Here is a 10,439-nt window from a genome sequence, read left to right on the forward strand (position 1 = left end):
ACCTGACTCGAATTTCACCTAGAGGTTCACGTACTTTTGCCACTCACGGATATGTAATATTGGATCATTTTCCTCAATAAATAAATGACCGAGTATAATATTTTTGTCTCATTTGTTTATGCAGAAATAGAAAATTCTCAAGGGTTCATAAACGTTCAAGCACCACTGTAGAATCCCATCACACTGGACTTGAACCAATCCCTTTCCATCACTGCCCATCTAAAGTCCCAATCCAATCTCAGAATAGAGCGTTCCATCGCGCTGTACCATATCTCCGTATCTCAGTTAGCATGGAATGTTTCTCTCAAGTATATACTTGTGGGGAGAAAGTGAACTCACACTCAAGGGTTTGAAGACATTTTGATGGATCAGGCACACCATGAGCTTCACCCTTATATCTATAGGAATATCATCAGGCACCACCACCTCCAAAATGTCTCCTACAGCACACAAAGAGCAGATTCAAACACCGCAAAGTTCGATTTCTGGGGCTAAACAGGCACAGGAAAGAAAACACCGGCTTTAGTTTCTGAGGAGAAACGTGATGCAAGATCACCAAAAAGTCTTACCTTTCGCTTCCGGAGTCTCATCCATACCTTCGTCCTTCGCTTGCTCCTCCTTGTTCGCCCCTCTCTCCAGGACGATGCTGCAAAACTTAATCAAGACCTAAACACAATAAACACTTGTAAAAACATGGTCCTTGGTTCAGGCAATCCAGCAAGTCGAAGCAAGTCCTCACCTCTAAGGCTTTGCTATACTGGTGGTTGGCTATGTAGAGCTCCGCCGCCATGTTAACACACTCGGGCGTGACGAGCTCGGGATGCCTTGACAGAGCCTCTTCCATCACGCCGATCGCCGAGGGCAAATCGCTGCTCTCGTAGTAGCTCCTAATCTCAAACACACACTACTTATAAAAGCCATTCGAGGTACCAATTTGTAGAGCAGTCTTAGCTGACGATGCTAGCGTGACGTACTTAGCCATGTCGCGCGACAGCTGCATGAAGTGTTCTCCGTCGGTAGGGGGCAGCAGCGTGAGGATGCGCCGGTAGCCGTCCATGGCCTGCTTGTGCTCGCCCACCTGCTCGTAGAGACTCGAGCGTTCCCACAGGTAGCGCACGTTACTCTGGTCATATTTAATCGCTGCAAGGACACGCCAACACTGCGGGCTTAAGAAGACATACAGCGCGTGACGATCTCTAATACGTCATACGGATCAGCTCAGTCCTGACCTTTGCTGTAGCAAATGATGGCCTGTTTAACGTTCTCCTGCTCCAGCGACATGTCGGCCAGCTTCAGCCACTCATCACAGTCGCTCGGGTTGAGGTGCGCGGCGATCAGGCCGAACTGCAGCGCCTTCTCCGCGTCCCCTTGATCCTCGTAGATCATCGCCAGAGTGGAGAACGGCTCATACGCCAGAGGAGCTACGACACCCAAAAGAGGACGCTGTTACTCCTTTTAGCGATTTACCAATGACTACTTTATTATCGAAATTAAAGAACGACACGTCAGCCTTTTTATCCGTTTATAGATACAGTTCCATCTGTGAAACAAGTTAGTTCCTGTTCTCTTTACGTTATAGCAGATATAAACAAACAATCATTTCCTCACCAGCCTTCTTTTCCTACTTTCAGACTTAATAAGGCTTAAAAAAAGGGGCTTCGACAGCGCTGTGGTATAAAACGTCATGAGTGTGCTCACTCCTGCTGCTCAACCCAACACACCCTGGCGGATGATCTCCATGCACATCAGGACGGCGTCCTCCTTCTCGCCACGAGCGTAGCGGATGTTAGCCTCGCCCATCAGGCCTCGGAGGGCACGCGGGAGCTTGCTGCGAGACCGCCTTTCCTTAAAGATCATAAAAATAAAAAATAAACGCGTTGCAAAAATCCATGAGCAGTATGGCGGTTTTCATTATAGGATAATTTATCATCATGATGATATGCTTGTTTTTCCATATTGCAAGTATCGTGATTTTTCTTCAATAAAATGAATAAGGATTGGAAACAGCTGCATTTTTTTGTCCTTCTTCCTTTCAGCATTTAAACAAATTTAATACGAATTTTTGAATCAAATACTTTTCTGTACATTTATTTAAAAGATTTTAAACTGTATTTTCGCATATATAAATTATTATTATATTAAAATAAATCATTACTTTTTTTAAATCTAAATAATTTACCATTAAAGCAGATACGCAGAGCCATGGTCTCACTTTCGTTTATAAATGCCTTGAGACCTCAAGAATGGCACAGGAACAGTTTTAAGCATTAATAATGAATCTAATATAGTAATTTTTACGATTAAAGTGATTTATATAGGTAGCGGTCTGATCGGTCTCATCGCCATTTCCGCTAGACTAAAACACAGAGCTGACTCCAACTCCGATCCTCCATTCTGAGCTAATTTATCGCCATGCCACGTAGATGTGTTGCTGGCGGGTGCAGCAGCATGACAGAAGGTGGATTTACGTTGCATTCATGGCCCAAGAATGTTCAAACTGCAACGATTTGGATGCGTTTTGCGAGAAGTTCACGAGCACATTGGGCGCCTACGAAGTGGTCTTTCCTCTGCTCTGCACATTTTACTGAAGACTCGTACGAGACCTCTGATCTGTTGAGGAGCGTTGGCTATAAGCCCGTATTGAAAGAGGGTGCAGTACCAACAAGAAAAGGAAAATATATATTTTTTTTTTTTCAAGGAAAGTAAGTTTGGTTGCACCAGTTCTCCCAGAGTGTGAGCAGAGGGTTGTTGGTAAAACCCGGGACGGAACGGAATGTATTATCGCTCAGGCAGTGACCTCCCCGCGGGTGTTGCTCAAACCGGTGACGCCCCGTTCCGTCCCGGGTTTTAGTAATTGCCTGAGCCGAGCAGTAATGGCGGAGTACTCAGTACGGAGAAAAGTGAATGAGTGAAGCAGCCGTCTGATTTCTCCGCTGGATATTGCTGCCATCTCGCCCTTACATTGAAGAAGTGAATGAACGGAGAACTGAACGAACAACTGAAAGTCAGATTGTTTCAAAACAATCGGCCACAAGAAGCGAGAACGCAGACGGGTAAGCTCCGACTCTCATTTGGATTAAAAAACACCACGTTGTTTACCTGCGTTTAGATTAATACATGTAACTTGTATTGTGTGTTTAAGTTAGCGGTATAAGATTATTTAATTTGCTTCAGAATGTGATTGTCTCGGTTCATCTGATTATTTAATCAGCCTTTTACGTTTTATCAGTGAAAATGCATGCATGTACATGTATGTTGCATAAGTTATAACACCCATCCTGTTTTAATGAGAGTCAACCCACAATCAATGAAGTCAAATCAGTCTTAGTTGAGCGAGTCGGTGACGGGATTTCTTACTTTCACCGTAAATGTTTATTTATATGACTTTGGTCTCTAGCTGTAAAAGGCCTCGGCCTTAAAACCGGTTCCCGCTGTGACGTCACGCACTCAGGGCTGGCTGGCTCAGCGGGGCAGCTCCAATACGCCAACTTTGCGGTCGATTTTAACTCTCAAATTATATATATTTTTATTCCCATTTATGCAGCGTACAAGAGTCAAGGATGGAGATACTATCCGCTCAGAAATTTATTTAAAAATAAAGGTTCTGCGTATCTGCTTTAAAAAGTATTTATTTTAAAAATCAAAGTACAATCTTTTTTTTAAAATTAATTTATTAATAACTCTTTTTGTAGTAAGTAAATAAAATGATTGACTCCTTTAAAAAAAAATGCAATGCAACTGGAATTTTTTTTTTTTTGCAAAATAATTAGACACACCTTCATCATCTTCTTGTTTTCCCGGTTCAGTTCCATCTCCAGAGCGAACACGTCCCCCGGCGTCACCTCGCTGCCACCGTCGCCGGCGTAATGCTCCCCGATGTCCTTCCACTCCGCGTCACCGTCGCCGTCGTCCTCGTCTTCGTCCTCCATCTCCTCCTCGTCCTCCCCGAGCATGGAGGCGAAGGCTTTCTGAACACACGGGCTGACTTCCTCATCTCCGCCACCTACGGGGGGAGAAAAACAAAAAACAAAAACAACATAACGCTCTGAGACATGACAAAGTAAAATCATAAACAAAGTTGCGCAATAATGTCTGTATGATGCACGAAGTTTCCATCAAAGCTCGAATAATATTGTCATTAAAGCACTTGTTGAACTTGGAGACACTTTAAGCAATAACGCGTGGAGTTAATAAAACACATCAGCCTTGTGGTTGGCGAGCGTGAAACATACGCAAGCTGTACTCAAGATTACTGACGAATGATGAGGAAGGGAAGAAAAAAGTCGGACTTGAAAAGAGTTGCAGGGCGACCTGAAAGCAGCAGGAGTCACGATCACACAGAGAGCGATAAGCAATGAAGTGCAGCACGGACAAGCACCGCCCACCCTTTAAGATGGCCACGCCTACTCAATTACATTTTCACAGGGGGGAAAAAAAAACCTTTGTACACCTAACATATTGATGTTTCTCAGAAACTGGTACAAACCTCGAAGAACAAATTCATCTGACAAACGGATTTATTTATGAAACGAAATATTAATTATATTCAAAACATATGTACAGACACCACAACTATTAACCTTCACATCAGGACTGTCGAGTCGTCTCACTCGCTCTTCATATATGAAAGGAAAATTAAAGATCATGCTGATGGACTGCTTTCAGCTGCAGACGTGTGTGAAAAAGGAATAAAAGGGAGAATATTTCTGCTTTTAACGTCCAGATTTTTCACACTGACTCAAACTGCAACAAATTTACACATTAAGGTCAAGAAGTTATGATTTCCGAACTGGTTAAATAAATATTCAGCGGCTCAAATTTCCAGTTCAAATATCTCACACGGGTTCACTTTTTGTGTTTTCTGTCTTGCTTGCTCGTTTTACATTTTGCATGAATTGCTTTTTAAAAAAAACAACATTTCTTAAACATTATACTCATGTTGTTAAAGCAGATACGCAGAGCCATGGCCTCACTTTCGTTTATAAATGCCTTGAGACCTCAAGAATGGCACAGGAACAGTTTTAAGCGTTAATAATGAATCTAATATAGTAATTTTTACGATTAAAGTGATTTATATAGGTAGCGGTCTGATCGGTCTCATCGCCATTTCCGCTAGACTAAAACACAGAGCTGGCTGCAACTCCAATCCTCCATTTTAAGCTAATTTATCGCCATGCCACGTAGATGTGTTGCTGGTGGGTGCAGCAACACGACAGAAGGTGGATTTACGTTGCATTCATGGCCCAAGAATGTTCAAACTGCAAAGATTTGGACGCGTTTTGCGAGAAGTTCACGGGCACATTGGGCGCCTACGAAGTGGTCTCTCCTCTGCTCTGCACATTTTACTGAAGACTCGTACGAAACCTCTGATCTGTTGAGGAGCGTTGGCTATAAGCCCGTATTGAAAGAGGGTGCCGTACCAACAATTAAAGGAAACTAAAAGAAAAGAAAAGTGAGTTCAGTTGCACCAGTTCTCCCAGAGTGTGAGCCAAGGGTTGTTGCTAAATCCCGGGATGGAACGGAACGTATTATCGCTCGGGCAGTGACCTCCCCGCGGCTGTTGCTAAAACCGGTGACGTCCCGTCCCCGGTTTTAGTAACTGCCTGAGCCGAGCAGTAATGGCGGAGTACTCAGTATGAAGAAAATGGAGAATGAGTGAAGCAGCCGTCTGATTTCTCCACTGGATATTGCTGCCATCTCGCCCTTACATGGAAGAAACGAATGAACGGAGAACTGAACGAACAACTGAAAGTCAGATTGTTTCAAAACAATCGGCCACAAGAAGCGAGAACGCAGACGGGTAAGCTCCGACTCTCATTTGGATTAAAAAACACCACGTTGTTTACCTGCGTTTAGATTAATCCATGTAACTTGTATTGTGTGTTTAAGTTAGCGGTGTAAGATTATTTAATTTGCTTCAGAATGTGATTCTCAGTTCATCTGATTATTTAATCAGCCTTTTACGGTTTATCAGTGAAAATGCATGCATGTACATGTCTGTTGCATAAGTTATAACACCCATCCTGTTTTAATGAGAGTCAACCCACAATCAATGAAGTCAAATCAGTCTTAGTTGAGCAAGTCGGTAACGGGATTTCTTACTTTCACCGTAAATGTTTATTTATATGACTTTGGTCTATAGCTGTAAAAGGCCTCGGCCTTAAAACCGGTTCCCGCTGTGACGTCACGCACTCAGGGCTGGCTTTATGCAGCGTACAAGAGTCAAGGATGGAGATACTATCCACTCAGAAATTTATTTAAAAATAAAGGTTCTGTTAGTGATTTTCTCTTTGCCATGTCAAAATAACTCTTTACTGCAACAAGTTTTTTTTTCCCCTAACAAAAACTCTTAAAACAAGGTTACTTGCTCGTTAAAACCATTTCTACCGAATATTCCATTCTACTAATCAGATTTCGCCCAAAGATGCGGTGCGATTTGATTAAACAGTTATGAATGAGCAGTTTCTGTTCTGCACATGATTTCTTGCTGTAGTCCTTGTACCCGTGTGATGTGTGCGTGTCGGCTTGCTGCTCTGCTTCGACGTGCTCGGAACAGCGTCATCGTTCTCATCAGAGGCGTCTCCTCCATCGTCCTGGACCCGAAACAGGAAAAGATCCGAGTTATATGAACAAAATGATATATTTAGAAACGTTGCACTGAAATGAGCCCAGATTTGAATGAAAAAAAAAGACTCATGACTTTTTAATGTGATGTTTTAACATTTGTCATTTTTATCTAATATTTGAGATATACAACATTATATATGTGAGAAACTAAGACTGTACAAGCTTTTAAAGCTTCTGAAGAGGATGTGTGATCAAAATATTGAGAAAAGGTTGGGGGGGGTTTGGTATTGCTTAATGTACACAGATCTGCTTTATTGGCAATTAAAGATAAATTCTATTATTTTGATATGTATTAAACAAACAAACAAACAAATAAAGTAAATAAAATTGCAAGTAAATTAAAATCACAATTATATATATATATATATATATATATATATATATATATATATATATATATAAAAATTTTAATACAAAAATATTAGTATCTTGATTTTAAATAATAAATCAAGGAAAAATTATAAAATGTAAAAAGTTATTTCAACATCTCTGTATTTATTTCAATTCCAATGCACACAAAGAGCCGAATCCCAAATTGCATGTTCCTAACTCCATTGTACACTTCATAGGAGGTAAAACCCAGAGTTTAATCCCCTAAGTAGTGCACTTAATCAAGGGGACGAGGTGCTATTTGGAAACCTGACAGCGAAGCGTGAACGTTACCTTTTGCTTCGCGTTTATTCGTTCCTCTCTCCTTCTCTCGAACTCCTCGAAGGAAATTTTACCCTCTAAATAATCATTAAGCTCAGGGTTTGACTCTGACATTTTATATAAACGTAAATATATTTTTAAATATTTTTCTCGATTATGTACGCATTTAGCTCCGTGAGTTCATGTTGCTATTGAGTTCCGGTTTCTACCACGTGATCTAATCACGTGCCTTGTTTTGTCCAATCGGAGCGCTCAGGATTCTTCTTCTTGTGTAGATTTATTGGCAGTTAACAATCGATGTGTATTAGCGCCATCTACCGGGCTGAGGTGTGATCTCAAGGGATATTAATCGTTGAGCCTGTAGTCAGACCTTGAGCAGGTCACGTCCTGATAGAATGTTCAAAAAGATATCAATATTATGTCTCGAGCAATGTGTCATCACAACAATACAGTACACAGTGAGACACAAGGTCACAGAAGAATTCTAGCCTTCTCGCTGAAATAGTAAAATAGAATGGAGTAGAATATTAACAATATTAAGAGATGTATGCTCGAGTTAATCCTTGCTCTTCTTGACGAGTATTGGTGCTCAGAGGGCGGGCATGCCCTATCAGCCCTCGTCCCACCTCACCGGAGCTTAGAGAAACTCCAGCCAAATTGTCCCATGAACCAAACAAAATCTTCCCGTAAACCAATTACGAGGATAACCAAACAAAAATCTTCCCGTAAACCAATTACGAGGATAACCAAACAAAAATCTTCCCGTAAACCAATTACGAGGATAACCAAACAAAAATCTTCCCGTAAACCAATTACGAGGATAACCAAACAAAATCTTCCCGTAAACCAATTACGAGGATAACCAAACAAAAAATCTTCCCGTAAACCAATTACGAGGATAACCAAACAAAAAATCTTCCCGTAAACCAATTACGAGAATAACCAAACAAAAAAAATCTTCCTGTAAACCAATTACGAGGATAACCAAACAAAAATCTTCCCATAAACCAATTACGAGGACAACCAAACAAAAAATCTTCCCGTAAACCAATTACGAGGATAACCGAACAAAAAATCTTCCCGTAAACCAATTACGAGGATAACCAAACAAAAAATCTTCCCGTAAACCAATTACGAGGATAACCAAACAAAAAATCTTCCCGTAAACCAATTACGAGGATAACCGAACAAAAAAATCTTCCCGTAAACCAATTACGAGGATAACCAAACAAAAATCTTCCCGTAAACCAATTACAAGGATAACCAAACAAAATCATCCCGTAAACCAATTACGAGGAGAACCAAACAAAAACTTCCTGTAAACCAATTACGAGGATAACCAAACAAAAATCTTCCCGTAAACCAATTACGAGGATAACCAAACAAAAATCTTCCCGTAAACCAATTACGAGGATAACCAAACAAAAATCTTCCCGTAAACCAATTACGAGGATAACCAAACAAAAAATCTTCCCGTAAACCAATTACGAGGATAACAAACAAAAAATCTTCCTGTAAACCAATTACGAGGATAACCAAACAAAAATCTTCCCGTAAACCAATTACGAGGATAACCAAACAAAAACTTCCTGGAAACCAATTACGAGGATAACCAAACAAAAATCTTCCCGTAAACCAATTACGAAGATAACCAAACAAAAATCTTCCCGTATACCAATTACGAGGATAACCAAACAAAAATCTTCCCGTAAACCAATTACGAGGATAACCGAACAAAAAATCTTCCCGTAAACCAATTACGAGGATAACCAAACAAAAAATCTTCCCGTAAACCAATTACGAGGATAACCAAACAAAAAATCTTCCCGTAAACCAATTACGAGGATAACCGAACAAAAAAATCTTCCCGTAAACCAATTACGAGGATAACCAAACAAAAATCTTCCCGTAAACCAATTACAAGGATAACCAAACAAAATCATCCCGTAAACCAATTACGAGGAGAACCAAACAAAAACTTCCTGTAAACCAATTACGAGGATAACCAAACAAAAATCTTCCCGTAAACCAATTACGAGGATAACCAAACAAAAATCTTCCCGTAAACCAATTACGAGGATAACCAAACAAAAATCTTCCCGTAAACCAATTACGAGGATAACCAAACAAAAAATCTTCCCGTAAACCAATTACGAGGATAACAAACAAAAAATCTTCCTGTAAACCAATTACGAGGATAACCAAACAAAAATCTTCCCGTAAACCAATTACGAGGATAACCAAACAAAAACTTCCTGGAAACCAATTACGAGGATAACCAAACAAAAATCTTCCCGTAAACCAATTACGAAGATAACCAAACAAAAATCTTCCCGTATACCAATTACGAGGATAACCAAACAAAAATCTTCCCGTAAACCAATTACGAGGATAACCAAACAAAAACTTCCCGTAAACCAATTACGAGGATAACCAAACAAAAATCTTCCCGTAAACCAATTATGAGGATAACCAAACAAAAGTCTTCCCGTAAACCAATTACGAGGATAACCAAACAAAAAAGTATTCCCGTAAACCAATTACGAGGATAACCAAACAAAAGTCTTCCCATAAACCAATTATGAGGAAGGATTCTTCTTCTCCTCTTTCTTCCTCATATGCGTGTTTCCTCGGAATGTGGTGCGGCCATGTTGTTTGGATTTTTTTATTTGTTTTTAGTCAACATTTTAACTCTTTCACTCCAAAGTTTAAATATTAATTAGGCACTTAATCATAATATTCTCCAAGCAAAAATCATATTCCATTAAAATGATAAAATAATTGTTAATTGATTAAGGTAATTGTTATAATTAATACAAATAAAATATTTTAGCCATGTTGCAGCTATTTAAAATGTCAAATTCTCCTTCCATTTAATTGGGGATCATTAATTTGTTGTGGTGTAATGTATAGATAAAAACAGCTCTGAAGATTTAAGATGTTAAGAATGACCTCTTCATAAATTAACAAGTTAACCTCCAGCATGTTGTGTCTGTTGAACTCATTTTGTCCCGGGGTGCCAAAATTTGTGTAAAAGCAGTGGGTGGTGAAGGACCAAACGAAGAGAAAAATCTCCGAGCCTGGACAACAACAAACTGACCATCTCGGTTTTATCCCAAGTGGAAATGTGAATGTGTATTAATCAGGGCTTTGAACCTGTT

The 10,439-nt window shown here is 40.0% G+C and overlaps 1 protein-coding gene across 2 annotated transcripts in view; it reads right to left on the reverse strand.

Annotated features, from left to right (window-relative positions):
* Positions 1–7,483, reverse strand: part of gtf3c3 (general transcription factor IIIC, polypeptide 3) — a 30,362-nt gene extending 22,879 nt beyond the window's left edge. Inside the window, exons 1-9 of one of the 2 annotated variants that reach the window (XM_060898481.1) lie at positions 7,291–7,483; positions 6,503–6,593; positions 3,777–4,003; positions 1,722–1,845; positions 1,230–1,421; positions 975–1,140; positions 740–887; positions 570–666; positions 340–440 (exon numbers count right to left, since the gene is read on the reverse strand). In XM_060898481.1, the coding sequence (XP_060754464.1) occupies positions 340–440; positions 570–666; positions 740–887; positions 975–1,140; positions 1,230–1,421; positions 1,722–1,845; positions 3,777–4,003; positions 6,503–6,593; positions 7,291–7,392 (1,248 nt within the window). In that variant the 5' untranslated portion in view covers positions 7,393–7,483. Of the gene's footprint in view, positions 1–339; positions 441–569; positions 667–739; positions 888–974; positions 1,141–1,229; positions 1,422–1,721; positions 1,846–3,776; positions 4,004–6,502; positions 6,594–7,290 lie in introns of those variants that run through there. The other variant, XM_060898482.1, reaches the window with a different exon arrangement.
* Positions 7,484–10,439: the final 2,956 nt, after the last annotated feature.

The sequence above is a fragment of the Neoarius graeffei genome, chromosome 18 (genome assembly GCF_027579695.1).
Source record: "Neoarius graeffei isolate fNeoGra1 chromosome 18, fNeoGra1.pri, whole genome shotgun sequence".
Lineage (NCBI taxonomy): Eukaryota > Metazoa > Chordata > Actinopteri > Siluriformes > Ariidae > Neoarius > Neoarius graeffei.